Here is a 24764-nt window from a genome sequence, read left to right as displayed (position 1 = left end):
CGGCTGTAACACTTTGATTACTGCTTTAGTTTGATGAGCTACATCTATACCACAAAACAACATGCAGGGAGCCACAGCACACAAACTACTAGGTGGGCACATAATATGCTATTTACACTGTGCCGAGTTAATTGCAATGAGCAGAAAGCAAAATAAAGAAATGCATAAATCCTTCCTCTGCACACGTAATCACCTTTAAGCCCTCTACAAACCAAAATCAGCCAAATGCCGCCACCTTGTGGCAGAATACATGCAATACATAAATGAGGGCAACACTAACTCCAATTTAATGCTCTTCAAATTGTAAAACTTTTTATGAGGCAATAACTAAAAGTTTTGGTTTTTTTAGATGTTTTGAGCAGGTTTAAGTCTACAACATAAGATTCGTGACAAACCTATCAAAACTTTTGCTGCTCCCAAAGAAAGATTGAACATAGATTAAAAAATTAGACGCTTTCCAATTTAGACTTTGACAGCCATTAATCTATTATGCTTCTTAATGTTAGTAAATGCAACTGCACAGGAGGAATATGCTATTATGTTTTACTTTGAGTTGAAATCATTTTGAAAAAAAAACTGCATCAGTTAACAGAAATATACCCAACAAATGTATCTGTACAAGCAGAACATATCTTTAATCAAAAGATAAAGGTGTTGACAATATTTTGTACATGGCAGAAAAATACATTTAGATGTGAAGCACACACAAATTGTTCTTAAACGTGAGCTTTATAGGTTCTGACTGCAGTTTAGTTTCAAATAACCATTCCTTAAAATCTATTCTGTTCCATGTTTTGCATTTAAATCACAAACATACAAAAACATCTACTCCATTTCATTTAACATTATAGGCTTTGGTTCATGTATGTCGGACTCCATGCCTGGCAAGCTCAATCTTCTGCGTGCAGCTGTCTCAATCTTCTGCACCAGCTCCACATCCCAGGGATGGGTGACAAAGCTGAGCACCTCCCCATCCTCTACACCACCTGCTCTCCCTACTCTGCCTGCTCGGTGGATATAGTCCGTGTGGGATTCTGGGAAGTCGTAGTTGACCACCAAGCACACTCTGGATGTGTCCAGGCCACGTGAGGCAATGTCCGTGCATATCAGCACGTCTACGTTGCCCTTCTGAAAGGAATGGAAGATTCCTGCACGCACAGCAGCAGGCATCTCCCCTTGGAGACGTGCATGCTTCACCCCCATCTCTTCAAGCGAGTATCCAACCCAGTTGGCGGTGGAAGACTTGTTGCAGAACACCAGAACTGCGCCTCCACCTCTGTCTTGCTGCAGCAGCTTCAGAGCTTGGTGGAGCTCTAGGATCTTGTCGGCACCTTTTACCTTCAGGAATGTCTGTTTAACATGGGGCATGAGAAAGTGCAGCATCTTGCTCCTAATAATAACTATTTTTCCAAGATCTGTCACCTTGCTGAGCACGTCGCCCACACCGCCTGGGAAGGTTGCCCCAACCACGAGGAGCTGTGCTTTGTGACCCAGGCCACGTGTTTCCTTGGGATCACTAGCAACGTTGACGTGGAGCAGGATGTTCTCCAGCATGTCAGAAAAGCTGGGGTCGAACATTGTGTCAGCCTCATCGACCACAAAGAACCTCAGCTCACTCAAATCCAGACAACGCCTCCGCAGGGCCTTGACCAGAGCACCTGGCGTAGCCACTAAAATATCCGGATGATCCCTCCTGAAGACTGTCTTGATGTGTCCCACACCTCGTCCTCCTCCAACGGTCCTTGTAACGAAACCAAATGGCGCACACAGAGTCCTGGACACAGCTGCCACTTGCTCTGCCAGCTCTCTTGAAGGTACAAGAACCACAGTGCATATCTTGTGTGCACTCTCAGAGTAACTTTCAGACTCCCTATCAGCCTGCAGTCTGTGAATAACAGGTAGGAGATAACTCAGCGTCTTCCCACTGCCAGTCTCAGCAGCACAGAGTACATTGTGACCTCTCATGACTTTGGGGATGGTCTGCAGCTGCACAGTGGTGGGATGTTTAATACTGAGAGTCTCTAAAGTCTCCACCAGCTCCTTGCAGATGTGGAGATTATTAAAAGTGGCTAGCGCTTTCTGTCCAGCGCCCTCATTCCCGTTTTCAGCAACGTAAGGTGCAACAGCCTTGACGTTGTTGATGCTGAAATAGTCACCGAATGATTTGTTATGTTTCCATCCTTTAGAGCAAAGAGAAGGCTGCTCGAATTTTCCCAGGATGTATCCGGCAGACTGGTTCAGAGCTGGGTTCTTGCTCTGGATGAGGAGCTTTCCAGCTTTGATGGTGTTGATCTTGCTTTTGCTTCGAATTTCCTTCACGTTTTCAACGCGTCTCTGCAGGTACCGGGGAACACGAATGACCGCGGTCTCTGCTCCAGTCTGACAGAAGCGACTCTGACCGAGAGATCGAAGCCAAGCCGACGCTTTAAAAAGCTCACAGCAACACAATCTTCTTGATCCGAGAGCTCTGGACGCTACCAAAGCCAGATGGGCGACCTTCACAGCCTGCATTTTAAATACTTAACCGGCTCGCAAGTGTCCAAAGGTCAGCTGACGAGAAAAAGCAGCAAAACGGAACCATAAAAAATTGGAAATAAAGCTCATTAAATTCACTGTAATTCCACAAAAGACAATATAATGGTCCAAAAAGGCGCAGAAATTATATACTAGACAGTCATGTCGCCATGCTTTCCCGGCGAGTGCTGATGATGTCAGTGGGCGTGGCGTGACGAGGTGTACAGAAAAGCCGAATCCCGATTCAACTCGTGTGTTTTGTTTGATTGTTTGAGCTAAATTTTAACCCAAAAGACAGAACTATAGCTTACGAGAGATTTATTATTATTCATTATAATATTACACGTCCTATATAAATATGCCATCACTATTTTTTTTAAAACATTTTATATTTATCATATCTACTTGTGTAATGTGAACGTTTGCAGTCGGTGAGGTGGTGGTTTGCACTGTTGTCTCACAGGAAAAAGGTGCTGGGTTCAAAAACAATGGCTGGGCCTCTCTGTCTGGAGTTTGCAGTTTCTCCCTATGATCGTTCGCCTTCTATCAGGGTAATTCAAAGACACACGTGAGTTAGGTTAACTTGTAATTCAAGATAGCCATAAACTTCTCTCTTTCTCCGTGTTAGCCCTGTCCAGCGTGTATCCTTCCTAGAATAGGCTCTGGCCTTTAATCACCAAGAACTGGTTATGCAGAAGAAAAAGGAAGGATGAGATAATTGGCAAGAGGGGAAAGAAAACATAATGAATTTTTAAAGGTATGATTATATTTAAAGATACACACTGGCATTATAAAAGAATAAATTTATTAAACAAAGTCAATCGAGGGTCCCAAGAAAAGAATTCTACCTGATTAGTGCATCCGCTTTGAAGTTGTATTCCCCATAGGGCTGTTACAATGGTAACTCATTCATCTGATGCCTGGCTTGGGCATTCAGCACAGCCTGCTGTATATGGTAATGTAAGAAACTGTAATAGATTACTCTAGGGTGAGAAAGTACACTGTCATTGACTCGGCAGTGACTGTCAATAACAGTCCACATGACTTTGAGTTCTCCTCAATCCCCTTCACCAAACAACAAATACCATTTGTTGAAGTTGTAGCCTTAGCACTACATTAATAATAATAATAATAATGGATTGCATTTACATAGCGCTTTTCGGGACCCCTCAAAGCGCTTTACAATTCCACTATTCATTCACTCTCACATTCATACACTGGTGAAGGCAAGCTACAGTTGTAGCCACAGCTGCCCTGGGGCAGACTGACAGAGGCGAGGCTGCCATAATGCGCCATCAGCCCCTCTGGCCAACACCAGTAGGCGGTAGGTGAAGTGTCTTGCCCAAGGACACAACGACCGAGACTGTCCGAGCCGGGGCTTGAACCGGCAACCTTCCGATTACAAGATGAACACCCAACTCTTGAGCCACGATCACCCCTGACCTCTCCACCATTACATTATCCATTACATTATAAGAAAAAGACAAGAAAAGGTATGGGTTATTTGTGGAAGGACAAGTATGTAGCAAGACTGATGTCATACATCAAACCATTTATAACCTTAGGCATGGTAAGAAACAAAATCCTACAATTATGCAACACAAAAAATTACATGCTGAACAAGAACATACAGAAAGAACAGTACAATGACACATGCATAAGATACCACTGGGTGGGGCCTGCTTTTGCCTTCAGAATGGCTTTAATTAATTTTATGGCACAGCTTATACAAGGTGGTTGAAACTTTCGGCCTGTTGGTTCTTATTGACATGATAGCTCTATACAGCTGCTGCAGTGTCATTTGCATATCCATGATGGAAATCTCCTGTTCCACCAAATCCCAGTGGTCCTCTACTGGACTGAGATCTGAGTACAGTGAACTCACTGTCATGTTCAAGCAACCAGTTTGAGAGGATCTGACCTGTGGAACATAGAAACCCTATCCTGCTAGATGGGCACACTGTGATCATAAAAGAGTGGACATGGTTAGCAACATCATCAAACCAATAAATCAAATTTTCTATGGTCCAGTTTTCCCTGTGAGTAGCATTTGGTATGGTCTTCTGCTGCTGGAGGCCATCTACATCAGGATTTGACAAGACTGTTGTGTGCTCAGAGATGTTCTTCTTCATATCTGCATTGTAACAGCTGATTATTGGAGGTTACTATTGCCTACCTCAAAGCAGTCTGGCAATTTTCCTCTGACCTCTGGCATCAACAAGGCATTTTCACTGACACTGGATATTTTCTCTTTTTTCCACCATTCTCTGTAAACTTCAGGGATAGCTGTGTGGGGGGAAATCACAGTAAATCAGCATTTTCTGAAGTACTCAGACCAGAACATCTGTTATCAACTACCATGTTGACAGTTGAACAGACACACCTAATAACACCATGGTCAGTGAGTTTATAAGGAAGAAGCAGAAGCTCATTCATTACAATGACTGCTTTGGTTTGTGTTGCTGAACCCAAAAGAGACCCAGATTATGTTGTAATTTACTGATTTTTTTTTAAATATTTTAAACACAAAATTAATGAAATCATTAGAACCTAACCTTTTACCTAAAACGTGACTGAGATGTGTTCTTGTTGGGCTTTTGTTCCAACATTTTAATTGTCAATATCATCACAAGAGGTATAACTGTTGTAGATCCTGCTGGTGCCCAGTTCCTTGAGGGGGGTAATTCATTGTTGCTTTAACACTGGTGTGCAAGCTTATAAAAAAGGAGACTAATCTCCATAGGCATGCATCTAGAGAGGGTCCAAACAGGGGGAACAAGCAGCTTTACTGCCATTTTACACTGCCTTTCTTCAGTTGTTTAATGGAAATACTCTTATGACTGTGTTTTGATAAGGGACTTTGTACCTTCCCACACAGCATATTATTTTATGCAAAGGACAAAGGTATTTATACATCAGGGGTGAAAAAATCAGCTGTCTGCATCAGTGCTGCTGTCAGATCTAGCATTGATTGTACATCAGCTACCCTCAGCATGTGCTGAACGAATCAGCTCATTGATTGATTTAGTGTAGCTTCAGAACATCACACACTCTTTCAGTATTAGAGACTCTGTCACATGTTGGCCAAACAAATGCTCTGGCAGTAGGAATCCCTGTGAGGTTAACTGTGTGCTGTACCCAAAGTAGGAAAGAGCTGAGTTGACCATGTATTAGTCTATGTACTACTTCATGTGAATTTATTTAATTAAGCATAACACTGCAGGGCAAATTTTAAATAGGGTGAGTCCCCTATTCATATAAGGCTTTATGACCAATCTGTGTTTGTTGAATTATTCAAGTATTAGACATCAACATTCAGTTCCACAGATTGACCAAAAGAGGGCAGTATAAAACTTCAAGGTAGATTTCACATCAACCAAAATCCTAATCGGAGAAATGTCAGCAAAGGCTTGCACTGTTTTTCAAGTCTGTCCATTTCTTTCACATAGACTTATACAAACAAAAGCATAATGTGTCTGCATTACTGTTCGTTTTGTAAACTATATGCATCACACAGACAACTTTTCTACATGGTAAATATTGCTGCTAGTCTGTAAATCTACCCCACAAAAAATAAAGGTATAATTTGCACACAGAATTAACTGCATTCAGACATTTGACAGCATAGATAGTTTCTTATTTCTCTTTTACTACTTTCATTATCATGAGCTTTTAAAATCTTATCAGCTGACATGCAGATACGGAGTTGCACACAGTTTGATATTCACTGACATTTTGTGAACATTGCACATGCTGCCATGGTGCTGCATTGCATTTCTGCAGTGTGTGCAAACTCCGATCCTTGAAAGAATGACACCTCTGAAACAGGACCAGTGTGGGGGCAGATGCTGCTTTTTTTTCCTTCATAACTTTCTTTACAAGAACATAATATCACAAACCACATCTACAGCCTCCTACACAATTTGTTTTCTTTATCTTCTCCCTTCAAAGGTCATCTGCGACGATAAGAGATGCAGGTAACCTGAATTAGAGACGGGTGGGTCTGGAGACATGACTTCTGCACAGGAGAAAGTTCATTCAAGTTATATAATTGCAACATGATAATATAATAATTTTATAATTTATAACTGCAATATTATTATACTAATATACACGTGGATCAATTTCAGCCAAAGCCTTTTTTTCATTCCTTCCTCATTCTGTTTTATAGCCAGTGCCCTATTTGTATTTGTAATTGAGTCAGATACAGCTATAATTTTAATTTACATTTTTAAGGCAGGTTGTTTTCTTAACCCTGCTACTAAAAATCATTCTAAACAAACTGCTGCAACAACGATATATGGTGTTTGTTTTAAATTTGCTTAGTTCCTCTTTTCAGCGGTAAGGCGGTAAGATAAAGTTTGAAAAAGCCTTAAGATTCATATGGTGACTTCTATGCATAATGTAATCTATAATGCAATTTACTTACAAGAATGTGGCATAGTTTTACAGTAATTTTATTTAAGTCAATATGCATCTATGAGAGACAGGTATTTGTTCTCTTTCTGTGCATTTGTATAATTTAACAAGTACTTTGCAAAAGTGGCATGGCATTAATAGGTGAAAAGATTTAGAAAAACATTTTAAAATGTAAATTTGGAACTCTGGAGGACTCTGTAATCCTCCAGATGTAGTAAACTAAGTAGAACACCTGCCTACAGACAACGCTTCATAAAATGTCAAATAATAAGAAAAGGGTTGAATTTTGTGCTTTTGCTTGGAAATAAAGACCACAGGAAATGTGATATTGATGTTTTCAGATGCATTTGAGAACTGAGTGCTTGTCTGAACGCCCACATGCTTCTTGCATAGGTATATGTGTGTCTGTGTCAGAAAAATAAGACGGTGTTGACTGCTGCATATGCAGAAGGATGGGGCGAATTATAGCAAAACGTTCTGCTGCTGAAGCAGTTTTTTAAAATATAAAGACTCTTTTTTGCCCTTACAACTGCTTAGATTTCAGGAATGTCCATCTTGATTTTTTTCTCTCACAAACAATAATGTATTGTCTTATTTACTCTTTAGTACAACTTGATCATAAAAAGTGCCCTAGCAGTAATGCATGCAATAAAAAAGTGCTTTATAACTATGCTTATCAGTGTTGCAAAAACCTTTGGTGAAACATTAAAAACTTGCAGTACTTTCTTGATCAGCCGCAGATGTGTGTGTGTGTGTGTGTGTGTGTGTGTGTGTGTGTGTGTGTGTGTGTGTGTGTGCGTGTGTGTGTAGGAGGGGCGACAATGCAGATGTGAATATGCCCCACTGTTGTCGATTTTATCAAGAGATGAAAAAGATTTGTGTATAACTGGTTTGCACAAATATTTCTAGAAGGGTGAAAGCAGGAAATACCTAAATACTAATATAAATACCAGAAATATCATCAAAGCAGTAGCCCATTAAAGTTTTAGAGTATACCAACCTCTGTGTGACTTACCCAATAAAGATTATCCTGAAAAGATTGATGGGTTAGAGCACAAGGGTTAAAGGTAATGGAGCGGCCCATATAAAGATGGATTTACTATTGCTTTATTCTAGCCGCAGGTCTACTCTTACCTCGTCTTTAGTGAGAAAGAGTCCCAATTACATTGTGATTTAAATATTAAATGAGACAAAGTCATTAAGCAAAACCATTCATTTGGATGCACATTAACAAAACACCTATCCAAATAATTTCTCTTTGAGTGGCCATGCTTGCCTTTTCAACCACTTTTCTTTTGATGCATTCTTATTACAGTGCTACAGTATGAAAAATCCACCAAGTCCCACCAAGAGCAAAGCAGTGTCCAAATGAACAGTTAGAGCCATCAAAAAGGCTGGGAAATACCAGTGAGAAACACTTCTCTTGGCTCTGTAGATAAGGGGATAGAATAAAACAGCTTCCGGAAACAAACAAACAAACAAACAAAAAATCTGTGTTAGAGTTGCTATTCAGTCAGCACCATCTACATGCAAAATCACAGCACAAGCAGCGATCAAGTTGTCTGCCTCTCTGTATAGCCCATTCACAAGCCTAAATTGGCTGATTAGAAATTAATGGGCTTCAGTACTGACAGGCTCGAGGGATCGAAAGGTAAAAAGTGCAGGATGTCATTATACTTACTTACCCATCCTGGCTTGGATTAGAACCACACAAAGAGGGAGGGCTGGGGGCAGGTGCAATTGATGTAATGTAATGGGTAGCGGTTGGAAGAAACTGAAGGACCAATTAAAAAGAGCAAAGTGGCTGCAAGACCCAGTTGTTACAAGGTCAGTAGGGACAGTACATTCCGCTTCAGATTTGTGCATGTTCGAAAATGTAAATATTTTTGAATTTTAGATAAATCTCTCCACTGTTATGTGCATATCATCAAGCATCATTTTGTATATTTGGTTTTAGAAGGCAAAGAAAATAATGATGAACAACCAAAACTCCCATGAAAATGAATGTTGACAACAATTAAGAACAATTAAGAACACGCATTACAGATCATAAAACGAGTGGGCTGAAGCTTTAATTTACTCCAACTACCCATTTTTTTTACATAGCATATTTTAAAAGGCAGCACATGTATAAGTAGATCTCACCAAAAACAAAGAGCAAAGAGAACTGTTAAATTATGAATAAACGTGTAAACAAAATAGAAAAATAAATTAAAAATGGCAATATATTTTCGGTATTTCAAACAGGTTAGTAATTTCATAACTATTTATTAAGCCCATAGCGGCCAAGGAGATGTGTGTATGTGTGTGCTTGCGTGCGCGTGCCCTGTGTTGTGTTGTGTCTGCTGACGTCACCGCTGGAACTGCCTTGTCACGCGGGGTTAGTAAAAGTTGGGATAGGACCTCCGTGGAGAGATACAAGAGCAGATAGGAGGAGAGAGAGGGAAACAGAGAGAACGGTAGATGAACGACGACTTTATTGTGACAGTTAATCGTTTCCACACCGAACATTAACCGCGGGGAAGCGCTTCTTTGCCGCTGACGAAAGGTCGGGAGACAGAGAGAAGTAGTGAGACGAATAGAGACGGAGGGGGGCAGCCGACTTTCTCTGAAGTTGAAGCCAGAATTGCACTCGTTAACTGCCGGGGAGGAAGAGAAGACCAGCGACCTGCATTTTTTTTTTGGATTTGTCAGACGAAGGAGGAGGCGGGGGGTGGGGGGAAGAAAGCTCGCGAATTCAATGAACAAAAAGTTGAAGTTTGGCGTCCGCCGTGGCAGTCGGTAAATGTTGTGACACTTTAGGATATAGCGTAAATTGCTCCAGCGGTCGACGGTCGAGTGGCGGGGTAAAACCCGAGCTGTCAAACCCGATGACTACTGCAAACTGCCCCGGGAATGAGGAGCTGGACTTCAGACTGATATTCGGAGAGGAAGGGCAGCAACAACCGTTAGGCCCTGCAGGTCAGTGGGTTTCCACTGTTCCCAGTGGCATGTTTTATACTAGTAGTAAACTTAAGGCACTTGTCGTGTAACATAAGTTAGTAAGTATCTACTGCTACTTTCAGTTAGCCCGCCGTCTTTCAGCTGCAGCCTCATACCATACAATCTGTAATGCCTTTTCTCTCTCAAATGGAGCTTTTCAAATATTACATGCCTTTTCTATACCAAGCTCGTACACACACCACCAGCTGTCATTAGCTTGTCATGCTAACATAGCAGGTTAGCAGGAGTGCTCTTATTGCCCTTGGTTGATTTAACAGCGAAAGTTTGAACTTGCAAATGTCTCCTACATTTTCTTTTTGCAACAGACAGTCTGTGAACTGTTAACCGCCTCTGAAATCTGGGGTGGCTGGGGGAGCCTTATGGCTTAGTTCCTATGTTTTAAGTGAAGTATAACTGAGAGAGTCATACACCTTGAATGTCACTAGGTACATATCCACAAAAGTAGCACATGGTAATGTTGTCAAAACTTTTAATAACTCATTGTTTACAGATAAAATGAGAAGGGAGTGCAAGCTTATCCAGAAAAATAACTGACTGCATCTTGCTTTGATGCAAACAATTATTATGAAATACTTTTTATTATTATTGTTGTTATTATTGTTATTTAGTCACATGCATTATCAGTAATTAAAATTTTCAAATACAAAGTGCAAAGACGTTATGTTGTCCACTTAGTGTGCTTCAAAGACCTAAAGTAATTATTTGAAACTTATACAGATTTGTAATTTACAAAGAAATTATAAAGAAATTGTGAAAATAATTTCTTTAATATTTTAAAATTTATTTTCAGTTTCAGTTTGGAACAAACTTTAGTCAATACAAACACTACATTTGCAGATAAATTTTTGCAGACAGGGCATACACAGAGATGAGGTGGCCCTCAGCTTTGTAACTTGACAAATTCCAGGAAGAACTTTGTTTGGACCGTTTATCACCTCATGGCATGGAGACTACTTATGTTTTCCTGTTTGGTACAAACGTGATTCCATACTGGGTCTCTGGGAGTAAAAATATTTTGAAATAAGCCCCTAGCTAATACATGCAAATTTAAATATGTAAAAGTCTCATGTTTAACAGGTTGCAAGACGAAGCTTCGGGGAAATTTTCACACTCATGGCGTATCAATTAGTTTGCTGTTTGTGGGTCATACATCACAGCTGTTGTTGTTGTCACAAATGTTAGATAATTTTTTTTTTAAATTGATGCTTCATGGTGATAGTATTTAAGGACATTTTCTTAAAATGCTCTTTTTCCTCGTGTTTTTTTTTTTTTTACATCCAGGGCAAGGTAAAAAAGAAAGTTAAAAACAATAGTCTTGTGATCTCAGGTGTGTCCTGTGCATTCTTTGGATTTGAATATAAACAAAAACCTCACTCTCTTTCTCTTACTGCTGCTTGCAAAGGTAATGCCTAACAAAAAGCACAAATCTTGGAGGACACCTTTTTTTTTTTCTTTCATCCAACTTTCTTGGACATAAATATCCCATAGAGAAGCAGTGAACTAAATACCTCATGTAGTGGCCTTATTCATTAGTAATAAATTACATATGATCATAATTGTATTGATTAGCAGTAGAAAATAATGAAAATAATTGTACATGGAATTAATTTCTTTCTGGTGGGACAGACATTTTTGATTAATTTAAACTTTTGGGTATATATTACTCATGGGTCAACTGAAAAGCTTATTATCTAGTAGTACAGCTTGTATTATTGTATTATTATTGCCTTAAAAAAGAGAAAATAAACCTGACAAGCTACCTTTGATTTCTATCAGCAGAGAATATTTTTGCTTTGAAGTAGTGCATAGTAGCTGATGACTATCTTGCAAAATGTGCTAAATATTAAGATATACAGGTCACAAATAAAATGGGAATATACTAAATGTACTGAGACAATAAATTGTCTGATTATTGCATGTTTTCATTTTGTGCCCCTCTGTAGTTGTTTTCTGTAATCTAATGGAATTCAGAAGAGCAGATTTTTCCATTTGTATATTTGGTTGTTTTTGGTTGAGGCAGCAAAGTACCAGAAAAGATTTCAAGGATCCGCTAGCAGCGGGAAAATGGCAAGAGGGTGTCACGCCACTAGCCAATAGAGAATAATGTTTTTACCAATGCTGAACAGAAGGAACTCCCGATTTGTGGATTTTTAAATCATTACAAAAGCTTGAGAAGAATAAAATATTAAATAAACTAAAAAGCAAAACACATACCAACAAATGTGGCATTTGCAGTTATCTGATATTGCTAAAAAGTGCTTTGGCACTTGTGTAGTGACACATGCTGATGTAGTTTTGAGTATGGATTACTTATACGGTTAATAAAAGGAGATTTACATATAAAATGGAGGTTTAAAGGTAGAGCAAGGGATGTAATAAGGTTATGAGATGGCTATAAACCTGCTAATTTATGTTTTTTCTGGTTTTTCTGTTGTGCTTGCACATTTGAATTCAGCCTGAAACTTGGGCAAAGTAAGGAGTTCATGAGGGTTTGGCTCGTGTAGTCTTAAATACATTTTTCCTTTGATTTGGGGGGAAAAATGGGGGGAGTTCGATTTGGAGATGGTGTGAGGGGAAAACTGCATTTGGAATAAGCGTAGGAATAAAAGCACCACTGTGCAAGTGGTTTTAATCTGGTCTGGACTGTATGACTTGGCCAAAAATGGGGTTTTGGGGGGGGGGGGGGGGAATGTAAGGAGGGGTGCTTGTCCAAATTAATAACTCGAGTGTATAACTGTATCACTCAGCCACAGTAACAGGGAGTTGCACACTTGCAAGGCAAAGCTCAAGTTGGGGCTTGTTTTTATAAAAACTCAAGGAACCATTGGTGCAAATATTGTATTGTTACTCGTCACTTGTGATTCTACAGTTAATTCTTCAAATCTTTTATCTAAGCATTTTAAATAGGAGTGGTAAAGGTTTCCAAAATAAAAATAAAGCAATAGCATCATATTTTCTATATATGTTTTAGCAGCTGTATAATAGGCTGTGAACCACAGATGCTCAGGTCGCAGTTTTTATCTTAACTGTACATGAAGCTGACCTGTAAATGTACGTAACTTTCAGCCTAACTTGTTTGCTTGTATGTATGTGAATATGATTAAAATTTGATGTAATCGTGTGGTAATGTTTACCACACCTCTCCATCTATCTTTTTTATTGTTCTGCTCCTTTTTGTCTGCTTGTTTAAGTGTCAGTCTCCTGCTCTCTCTGTTTTCTTGTTGCTCAGGAAACTGTCATTTCTTTGAGGTGAAATATTCCACTGTTCTATTCAAAGGCATTGGGCACACTTACTGTAAGGGTTTTCCCCGATTACATGCGGCTAAATAAAAGAACAATTCCCTTCGTTAAGCAGCTTGACTAGAGATTGAGAGTCTTGCTTTGTAATAGAGGCTAAACAAGTATTTTATTTGTGAAGAAAACAAATACACAAATGCTTTCATTTAAAAAAAAGAGAGAGATTATGAAAGGCATTGTCTGGGGACAAACGTATGGCAAGGGTTGGGTGCACATGGGCAAAAAATGCCTTTAGCTGCTGAGTCATCAGTTTGATGTTGGAGGGCTGGATATTTACTTCTCTCTTCCCCTCGATTTCCTATCTTCACTGTGCTTTACAATAAAGACAATACACTACAAAACTATTTTAAAACAATTTCTTTGGTGCGATATTTAAGTAATAAACTACTCATTTAATTTTGCAGAATTAATAGAATGGTTCATACGGACTAAATATCAGTGCCTAAATATGTGCTAAAAAATTAGTTAAGTGTTAATTAATAACAAATAATAAAATGGTAATGAAATAATTTATATAAGATCAATAAAGATATAAGATCTTGTGTATGTGGGTATGTATATATATATGAGAGAGAGAGAGAGAGAGACAGAGGTTTCTCATGTACTCCACCAATGCCAACCCTATGTCTTGGCATTGTGGCCAAATACATCAAACTTTGTCTCATCTGACCATAAATCTTTCTCCAGAAAGCATGTTGCTTATGGGCAGCAAATTTCAGTTGACCTTGAGGGCATCAATTTTGGAGTAGGGACTTTTTTTCTTGTTTGGTACCCTCTCAATCCATGGGGACTGCTGCTGTTCCTGCAGTTTCCAGCTCATGACAGGGTCGAGACTTGGTGGTTCCTAACAGTTTCCTCTCATCTGAGGGTGACAGTTTGGGTCTTCTTCCAAACCTTGCCAAAGTGGTGACACATCCGAATAACTTGAACTTGCGTACAGTTGTTTGAACTGATCTTGGAATCTGCAGTTGCAGTGTAAATCTACCAGTCTCCTTAGTTATTATACTCTGTTCTTCGTACCTGTTAACCGAGTGAGTGTTTTTAAACGAATCCTTTTTATGCTGGCAAAAAAATATATATATATCAGTTGAAACTACTCGATCATGATCACTAAAATAAACTTAAAAGACATCACAGAACCTTTGGCACCACTTATGAAAACATTTAAGTGATTTTATAATTGTATATCTATATTTAAGCTTGAGTGGGTTAGAGAAAGTCCAAAATAGATTCAAACTTTGTGCACCATGTGCAAACTTGTGCATCTTGTTTTTTGAACTCAGAATCATTGCTGTACAATGATTCGGTTAAACTATCATGGCGTTAACCTCATGATAAGTGTATGCAAACTCCTGCCCACAACTGTAGTTCAAAGATGGATGTAACCGTCAAGACGTCAACTACTGGTCTGTAAGATCCTTTTATGAAGCCTCCAGCTGCCCTTGAAAATGACTACATCACACAATAATTATCTCACGTCTTTTGATTTTCAAGACTTTAATTAAATCGCCATAGTTAAGAAAATTAACTAATTAACTAACCAACGTAGTTCTCAAGCTTTTTCCAGGTCTAAGTCAATACCAACATTATTTTTCACTGTGCCATGCGACAGATTGGTGTGCTGTCCAGGGTGTACTGTGCCTCTTGATAAGCAGAAGGAAACTGATGTATAGATAGATGGATTTTCACTCTTTGACAAAAGCATTTGTTGGTCACAAATGGCTAAAATACAATTTGTACTGAGGATTTTTAACCACGTCTCATTTTTTTCTGTTTTAAGTGAGTCTTGAGCCTTTAAAAGAAGATGAATGTAGTAGAAAGATTGTTTTTCTCTTGTTTACTTAACTGTCAAGTTAGCTACCAGGAAAGTGCCTAACACAAAAAGAAAATCACACAGTGCCCAGTGTGATTCAGTATAAATTTTTGGCAAAATTTTAACAGCCATCTGTTTTTTGGCAGTAATAGAAATGCTCAGATGTATCGGAATTGCACCACATTTGATTGACATAAGTCTCTTGGTAAATAAGATGACATTTTTTCAGCCTGTCAGTTATAGAACTTTTTCCTTTGTATCCTAAAACTAAATGCCATTGTGAAATAATTGAAAGTGGCCATATAAGAGATTTGCATTTGATGGTTTCCCAGAATGACTTAAAACATACTTTATCGATAGTATCTAATAAAGTAAGCATGTCAGTATTTAATGTTGTTGATAATTTTTTCATGTATAAGAATAAAACCACCCATCTTATAGTATGGTAAAGTATTCACTCAAATTTTTTAAAAAAGTACCGCTTACCCTTTTTGTGGCCAAGTGTGTCGTGTGAGGTGATTGAGAAAAAGTTTGGCGAGTATTGGGTTATGTAGGTCATGATTATGTGGTGGCCTCATTGGGTGTTAGAGGTGATCTGAGGCAGAGGGAAGAAGTGCCCTTTATGGGTGGCAGAGTAGTAGATCCACTGTGGAGGTGTCTGGCTGTCTGCCCAGACATGCCATGTGGGCTTCAGATGGCTGGATGAAATGAAAGGAGAGAGGGGCACACACTCTCTAGCTGCTGCTGATCACGAACAGCAGTTTTGTGACTCGTTTACTTTGCGTAAACCTTTTCTTTGTTTCTTTGTTTCTTTTTTTTGTATTCCACATGTGCTGGCTGTTTTTCTGTGTGCGTTCTTATCTTACATATTAAAACAAGTTTTTTTTGTGGTTTGCTGGTAGTTGACATATCAGCACACAGAATAGTAGACCTGCCACCAGGACAACTAAAGCCTCTCGCTGCTTTCTCAGGATATGAAAGAGACCACCAGTGACATCAGAGAGACTGAACTAGCCTAATGAAATCTCCAGATGCCAGTCTTCACCACAGCCACTTTGATTAGTCAGGTTTGTTCTGTTAATGGGCTGTGACATGTTTCGTACCTGTAAGATTGTGCGTGTCATGCTTAAATGTGACGATATGTCAAGTCATATCTTTATCATAATGAAATGATCAGATTGGGAGCAGCTAGTGAAGACAGCTTTTTTGCCCTTATCTGTGTTGTTGTCATTGCCGAGCTTCTGTGAACCAAGAGCACGATCTTTTCAGTCCTTGTCGTGGGAAAGACTGAAAGACTGAAATTACATCGCTCTCATGGTGGACTATTTTGAGCTCCCAAAGAGAGTGGCAGAGGGCAGGCGGCAGGTTCTAGTGACTCGTCCATACTTAGAGCAAGAGAACCCCTCTTGTCCCTCCAGCCTTCAACTTTTTACTGCTCAAACACTTTGCGATCTTAAGGAGGAGAGAAGTGGAAGAATGCTGTGTGCCACAATGTCAGGTGAGTGTGTGCCGGCACTCCCAGACTCTGCCCAGGTGTGTTTTGAGTGTGTGTATTTGTCTAGACTAAAAGTCATTCAAACAGGTGTCATCACAATAAAAGGTGTCATGATATTTGTTAGAAATAATATTTAACCTTCTCTGGATAACAGAAGGAGGCATTGCATTTTTTGGTTAACTTGGAAAAAAAGGTTTCATCCGAGCTTAAATGTTCATCAGCTAATTTTGGCAGTTAATTTTTGTTTGCATTTTTTCACCCTTACTATGTTAATTTCTCTTTTGCCTGAGACTTTTTATTTAGGACATAATTTAATATTTGAATATTTAATTTCAATTTTAAGCTTTTTGGTCAAACAAAGTTGTTATTAGTCCTGAGGAAGTCAAGTATTTTGTTCAGTTAGTGACAGTTTTTAATCTCGAGGCAATAATATCTCTATGAAAATGGAGGTCAAACATAAGTCATATGTGAAGTCAACATGTAGAGTAAGATCACCACGTGGGTGACCCCCCCAACCCTACTGATTTAAGAGATTCCTAGCACCTTGTGTGATGAATGAGACGTTTATTTCCTGGGGCGAGGCATGAGCAACTATGTATGGCATCTGTCTTGTTTAAATTTAGTGTAACTGAAGCTACCGCTGGCTGCTCTGTATCAACATGTCAGAGACTGCATTACCCCAGAGAGAAAGCTGTCGTACTCCTGCATCTAGTTTCATTTATTTTCTGTCTTTCTCCTGTCCCCTTTTGTCATGAGGTGTGGCTTGCTGGATCAGGATTTGGGTGATTTAAATCCCACTTTATCTTAGGCTGTCCCTCAAAGCCATATTTCTGTCAGTGTCTGGTAATGGAAGCTCTACTAATTCAGTTTCTCCTAAGTCCTTCTGTTCTGTTTTTAATGATCAGGTCTAGACCAGATGATCAAACTAATAACTTATCAGTCGTAGAACACTTCCCATAAATGAGAAAATGACTTGAAGCTAACCAAAAAAAGAAGATTTCTGGAGTAAGTTTTCAATAAGCAGCCAATGGGCTGAGTATACTTACTCTGTAGATGTATGGAATGCAAACCATGTGCACATAATAACTTGTCGGGTTGTTATGTAAACTTCTGGTGCCTTAGGCCAAAAAATCAATAATAAAATTTTTACTTAACACAATTTGGCTCTTGCTATGTTAAAATAAATTGTGTATACACTGTCATATGAAGAATTATTATAGTACTGTTAAAAGGTGGTGGTACACACTGACACACAGTGTGGTGTAAATATTATATCTGGTGATTTTCATTTGACATGAAATATGTCTTTTTTTAGGTTGCATATGACTATAAACACAATTTTGTTGGTATTTAAAAAAGGTTTAACTTTGTAGAGCTTTGAAAAAGATGTGAAGGAAGGGTTTCTAGGTTTTGAGTTCTATCTGGATATATAACCACTTCCATTTGTATTTTTTGAAGGGGAAATTGCTGTCTTCCTGTTTGCTCCTTGATTATTTCCTGCTAGTTTTTCTCCTTTTTTTTGGCCTGATTTCAAGCTGATGTAATATGGATGTTAGAAGGCTCTCCCCAAAACAGAGCTGGTGGACACTTTTTTTGAGGGTACGCCACTCTTATCATGTCATTTCGTCTGTCTGTGTGAGGAACTTAAGAGAATGTGAAATATTTATTTTGCTGCAGTAGTGTAATTTACTTATGTGTTAAGGTGGGTCAAGGCCTACAGATTTAGATAGATACTTTTGAGATTAAGAATGTGTTCGGATATTCCAGAAACAAACCACGTACAAAATAAATAGCTGGCTTTGAAGAATTTAGTTCCTTGTACAAGTGTAGTGTACTAATGCCAACTCTTCCATCTCTATCTGCTCAGTATTTCTCCTCACACACTATGCCTCCTGTGCTTTCTCCTTTTCTCTGTGTCTCTCTTTCACTTGCTTGCTCTGTTCGCTTCTCCCTCTTCCATGCTCTTTTTCTCTCATGCTCCCTCTCTCTAGTTGAGTTTTTCAGGCACATGCACAGTCAGCTCTGACAGATTGTTTAAATGTCACCCCTGCTAGCAGTAGCCTCTGATGTTATCTCCTCTGGGTTATTGCAGGCCATCATGCAGCTAGCTTTCCTGCTCCACTGAAAACCAATATGTGCCTGTATCATCAGCAAGCTTTTGTGATTACATGTATATAGACATAAAAAACTGGTTGTTTAGAGCAGTGAAATTAAGGGGGAACTTTGACCATGCATTTTGGCATAAAGGATGAACCTCTTTACTCAAAAACGTGATTACATGCAGAACTGGTCACTTAGGGCAAAACTACTATGTGTTTTGGGCAATATTGAGAACATTATTTGAAATTACTTGAATTTTACTTATTGACTACAGAAACATGCAAATATTACACTTTAAACTTACATTTTTAAAAGTTTATTTTGCAGATCTTCACCTGAAAACTTAATTAAATTTGTAAATAAAAAAAAACGGAGACACATGAGGCTGTCTGCAAGTACAGGATGCAAGACAGGAGATGAATGGCAATTAATCTAGCATAGCTCACCGCACTAACTGAAGTCAGCAATCCAAGACTAGCTGAAGTTCTGTGATGCTATGGTCAGGTCAAGGTGGTCATGTTTAGGCGCGTTTCTGACTTGGCGCCTAACTCTTACTCCCACACACTCTGTTGAGATGCACTGTTGGTTCCTCAGCCAAGCACTTTCATCAAATGTGTGATCCTGTGGTTCCTGTCACACTGAGCAGGGTTAGTCTTGCAACAACACATCAGTAAGGTAAAGTGAACCTGTCTCACCATGGTTTAACCCCCGCTTGTGTTCCCTGTTATTTGGTGAACAAATCAATGCTTTGTGAAAGCAAAACCCCCAACTGCATATTGAAGGGAGTGTGCTGTTTTATAAAAAAAGACAAAAATGTGGTACTGTGACTGTTTTATGTTGATTTTTTTTTGTAATAATAGTTGGATATCATAATTATGATTTGCACATGCAACAGGCTAATTAGTTTTGTTGTTGGATGAAGACTTTTTTTGTCATGTTTGGCTAGTTTAATTTTCTTTAGCACTGCATTGTTTAAGTTCTTCAGTTTTTAATTATAGTTTATAAATCAGTTTTATATATGAAATTTACATTAAGCATTTCATTATGAATTAATCTAATAGGTGCACTAAGTATTAACCATTAGTGAGAGCTTTTTGTAGTATTAAATAAATGTCCCTCAAACACAGTTAGCGATGTGTTTGAGGTGGATCTTGGTACTGTGGTGAGTATTTAGTTCAGGTGGTTACTTGGCACTCTCTGTTTATCCCATAATGTTATCTCAGCATGAGGTTGTTAATTAGGAGCTTAATTTAGCTGCCGGCATATGTTAACATTGGCTTAGCCTTCCATTGTTAAGCCTCTGCTGGCTGGTGAGTCTTCTGTGACAGCAAAGGAAGGCTTTTTGATGTAATCTTAACATAACATTACAGGATAAGACAGTAGTATGTCTCTGCTGATGCAACATTAAAGTGAGACTCCTTTCTGAATATTATGCTTTATACGTATATTTTACTTCATGACTCTAGATAGATCCAGCCTGCCTCATTGTTCATAATATCTTCATTTCTCTTTTGCTCCATCTCAATAAATATTATGTGTACACATACCCAGCAACCTACGCAAAGAGAGATGTCTAGTAGATTTGGCCCAAACACAGTCAAAAAAGTTTGGAGCCATAGGCATAGACCAGCCCTCACAATATGATTGTGCAAGTGTGTCACAGACGTTGTGTTTAGAAATGCTGGCAACCAGCCAACTGCAGATTTCTTCAAAGACCCAATAGGAAATCCTTAAATTCACTTTTTATGAGCTCTTCTGGTAATTATAGTAAAAATGAGTTTGAATCCAGAAGTTAAAAATATAAGTAATGTGTTTAATCTACATTTTTCTTAAATATTTATAAAATAGTTGTTGCCAAATCATTGTAAATTGTTCACCTAAACTGAACAAGCTGTTTGATTTTTTACGACTGGTTACAGTCATTAAGTCGCAGTTAGTTGCTGACTCCGTTTTTGGTATCACAGCAAATTAGGCCTAATAAATTCCTGACATTGAAGTATTAGATGTTGATTAAATGGAGAAAAAGGACTGATATCAGATATATAATCTGTATCTGTATTATAGATAGTTGATAGATGTCCAAAATGTTGAAAGAAAAAAAAAGGAAACAGTTAAAACAATATTTCAGCTTTGTACATTTAGATGTTTTACTTTTTACTATACATAGTTAAGTTTGATCATTTCACTGATGTATATGGTGCAGTTCATGGCATGTTGGCACACTTGCTCTGGTCCATTGATCAGCAGCTCTTGAGGAGAACTGAAAGTGGATACTGGGCAAAACACAAAGACATCTGTACAGGGGATGTAAGCAGAGCCTGTTCTAATCAACCTGCTTGCCCACCACAAAGGGAACCCTGGCTTAGATTACCCTCCTGCTCCAGCACCACATGCTTTTGGGTCTAGTTGGTAACCTAAGACAACAATATGTATTAGTGCACACACACAAACACATGCAAAGATCGCTCAAATACCCATACAATAACTGCAAAAAAGCACAGGAAGGCACAGAGGCACAACCACAGGCACACAGGAACGTACACACATTCATACACCACCCACTCGTTTATACCCATAGACTTGCACATAAGCACAAAGCGAGGTCGAGAGAAAGATCTTGGGCGCACCAGCAGAGACTTGCAGCAATAAGCAATGAGTTTGTCATCTTCTTTGGGGGAGACAAATCCTTCCCTCTCTCTGTAGTAAACTAGACTTTCTGAGAATGTGGGCCTGTGTGTCACTGCTGGTCACAAGAGCCTGACACACTTTGTGTGCAGTGAAAGCAGGAGGCGGGAGGGACAAAGTCTCTGTGGATTATCCCCCAAGTGAGAATCCCCATGCAGTGTGACGGTCAGCCAGAGGCCCGTTGAGCTTCCTGTCAAGGAGCGAATACCACTATTGCCAGTGGATCAGGCTGCTCCCTGTGGTTACTGTAAAAACACAGTGGCCTTGGTGGTGTGTCAAAAACATCCACCATTTCATGCTTCACTGAAAGATCTCACAGTGAGGTGGAGCTATTATTAGCTTAGGTACAGCAAAGCCTCTTAGAGATCTTTATTTAACCAGATTGGCTGTCTAATGTATGGACACTTGAGGAGTTTGTGACGCACAGGGCTTTCAGGAACAGGGCAGAGGCTTTGCAACCAGTACCATTGATAAAACAACAATGCTACTGTCCTGCTCCTCTCTTCTCCTCTGGTCTCCTCTCCTGCCCCACCCTGTCCTACTCCCCTTAAATGACTGGGGTTTGGCTCTGACAAGGGGGTTCCCCACCGCACACCAGTTTCCTTGCACTGGAAGGTTTTAGGTAGCAGGCTAATCTTAACTCAAAGCAAGGAAAGGGCTGTGAGCCAGGTAACGTTGTCGCCCCTGATCTGACCCTCATCTGCTACCTATTTTTTTCACAGTCTATTGAGGTGGATAAAAATACACAGAAGTGTAACAGTTGATAAACTTTCTTACCTAATTTTTACCTGTAATATAATAATAAATAAGCTACTATAAACCACAGAGAAGAACTAATATGATAATCACCATTAAAAGATATAAATGTAAACTTTGAACAACTGTGGTGTAACAGTTCTATAACTGAAGTTGACGAATTGTTACACCACTGATACCATAGGACTACCTGGCAGAGGGATTTCTCATTTGTCATCTGAGGAGACTGAGTCATGGACTTTTCTAGAGACAAGTTGCTCTCATTACTTTCACCAGGCCAACACTTTTCTAATGGAAAATCCAAGACTCCCTCACAGTGTTTTTTAAGTGTCTTGAATACAAACAAGATCCAAACAAAGTAATTATGTTTGGATGAATATAATTGCATTATTAATAATTATGATTTCTTTATTACATAATTAAATTATGTTGAAGGAGCATTAAAGTACATTTCTGCCTACTTTGGTTTATCTAGAAGTCTTTTTATTTAAAAGTCACCTTACCTTTATCAGATAACTTCCATTGCCTTTATAGTAATAAACCAGCTTAGCCTTCATGGACCTAAGTTTAACAAAAAAACTAACAAACAAAAAACTCTGTACGTAATAGTATAGTTGTAGTAATTCGGGCACAGTAAAAGGTTAAGTTGGTATAATGTCAGACTTGTGGGCACATTTTGTGGCAAAGTTCACACAGTTTCTCATAATTTGTGTGAGTAGCACAAAGACAGCAGCTGATTACCATTCAGCCTCTGGAAATGGCTGACCCTATTTTTAAAATTAGTTCATTAGCTTGTGTTATTTGCAAAACCCAGACAAGAAAACTAGAGGATTCATATTAGCAGTCAGTTTATAACTTCTGTGACTGTTATGTAGCAATTTAGCAATTGCTAGTATAACCAAGCCCTTTAGCATTTAGCATAGCCTTACCGACTGCAAAAGCTAATTTCCTGATTTGTGGCGATAGCTTATGTTCTTGTTATGGCAGGAGAACACTACTACATTATTTGAGTGCAATATTACATTTTCCTTTCCTGGCCTGTATGGTGTTAAGCAACAGCACCTCCTCAGAAAAGCAAGAGGAAAGTATATTTTTTTTTATTATTCTCTTCTTTCCATTTGGTACCTTCTTTCCTGTCCTTCTCTTTTTAAATTTTTTGTTTATTAGGACAGTTAACTCAAATGATACTCTACTCTAAACTTGACTGAGTGCTACATTGCACTGATATTTATATATCTACTCCTACCTTCTCCTATTTCTCTGTAATTTTACAACTGTACAGTGCAGATATCTGAGAATAAAAAACACTCTTGCAAGATTGTCCTGGACAATATATGCAGCAGTTCAATAAGAAGTAGTAACATACATTAATAATGCACCCATAATTCCACAAAAGTACCGCATACACAAAGACCATGCAAGTCTTCCAAGCTAAGGTAAAAGCATCAGAATAAATGTAAATATTTTAATATGCAAGTGTTAGTTGAGATTGGAAGAAACAAATATACTTTTGTATTTAATCATCATGACTAATCATCATGACTGTGCATAGTTGAACATTTTTGCAGCCCAGACAAAAGAACAAACTGCAGTCACCAAAGTTACATGCTTATAAGTTTCTGTAGTCTGTCATTTCCCAGTTGAGGTTCAGAATCAGAGGATACACTTATTCAAATTAGAACAGCTTCCTCCTCCTCCTCCTTCTTCTTTTCTGTTGTCCTTCTCTTGCTCTCTGTCAGTCAGATGTTGTCGTCAGAGGATACACTGCTGGGTCTTGTGACAAGCAGGCAGGGCTAGTGAGAAGCTGAGCAGCTATAAATAACAGGCTTGCTGCTGCCGCCACTTTTGTTGCTGTTGGACACAGATGGCAGGCAAAATCCTGGATACGTACTCTCTTTCCAAAATTATTTTGCTTTTTATGAACTTATTCAAAACTGGCCTTGACATCTGATTTGACAAACCTGTCATACCGCTGTTATCATTCCATCACTTAAAGAGGAAATATTTATGAGAAGCCCCAATTTAAGGTCGTTCTATCTGTGTTTGACAATTTAACAAAGATTTAAGTTTTGTTATAGCCTTGATTCCCGTTTCAAATCTAAGAAAGCTGTATTTTTAGATGGGTAGGTACGTTCAGGGAATATGGGGAAGTGTTTTGCAATGATTTCACAACCTTATCCTGTACAGGCTACAGTGTGGTTTTAGCTAAGCTTACCCATTGATGTCGTATTTGAATGTTTTGCAGTTCTTTAAGTGATGTAAATCTTTTTTTTTATGTTTTTACTTTTACACTAGAGTAGACCTTATATTCATCATAGAATGAAGGCTTTACAGAAAGTCTGATGTTACATGATGCCTACATTGTTTTAATTTGCTAATCTCCATTGAACTGTTGGTTGCCATTGTACTTTTTTGTAAAACTTTTTTTTGTGCGGCAAAATATAGTATATAAGTATAAGTTTAAGTTTTGAACTTGCCTTTTCTGTCTTTGACCATGGCAAAGAAGTTTTATAGTTGACTTGTAGAAGTTAGTTCAAGCAAGTAATCGACAGGTAATAAGAAGCCCTTAAAATATGTATTTTTACAAGTACAAATGAAGCAAGACACCCGCACCCGCAAAAGCAGTAAGGATTTTGAATGTGTCGCCACAAGAAGTGTTGCGACTGTTCATGTAAAGTTAGA

The 24764-nt window shown here is 38.7% G+C and overlaps 2 protein-coding genes across 3 annotated transcripts in view; one reads left to right on the top strand and one right to left on the bottom strand.

The window, feature by feature from the left end:
- Positions 1-780: 780 nt before the first annotated feature.
- On the bottom strand, positions 781-2726 carry ddx28 (DEAD (Asp-Glu-Ala-Asp) box polypeptide 28). Its single transcript, XM_085164234.1, has one exon. The coding sequence runs from the start codon at positions 2509-2511 to the stop codon at positions 826-828; it is 1686 nt and encodes a 561-aa protein (XP_085020360.1). The 5' UTR covers positions 2512-2726; the 3' UTR covers positions 781-825.
- A 6547-nt stretch (positions 2727-9273) lies between these two features.
- The window catches only part of nfatc3a (nuclear factor of activated T cells 3a), a 58160-nt gene continuing 42669 nt past the window's right edge, over positions 9274-24764 (top strand). The window contains exon 1 of one of the 2 annotated variants that reach the window (XM_085164113.1): positions 9274-9894. In XM_085164113.1, the coding sequence (XP_085020239.1) occupies positions 9804-9894 (91 nt within the window). In that variant the 5' untranslated portion in view covers positions 9274-9803. The other variant, XM_085164102.1, reaches the window with a different exon arrangement.

The sequence above is a fragment of the Neolamprologus multifasciatus genome, chromosome 1 (assembly GCF_963576455.1).
Source record: "Neolamprologus multifasciatus chromosome 1, fNeoMul1.2, whole genome shotgun sequence".
NCBI lineage: Eukaryota > Metazoa > Chordata > Actinopteri > Cichliformes > Cichlidae > Neolamprologus > Neolamprologus multifasciatus.
Note: the sequence above shows the minus strand (reverse complement) of the source record. Positions and strands in the feature narration are given on the sequence as shown.

What these genes read in the sequence shown, in the direction of transcription:
- ddx28 (XM_085164234.1), bottom strand. Translation starts at nt 2,511, where the DNA reads ATGCAGGCTGTGAAGGTCGCCCATCTGGCTTTGGTAGCGTCCAGAGCT.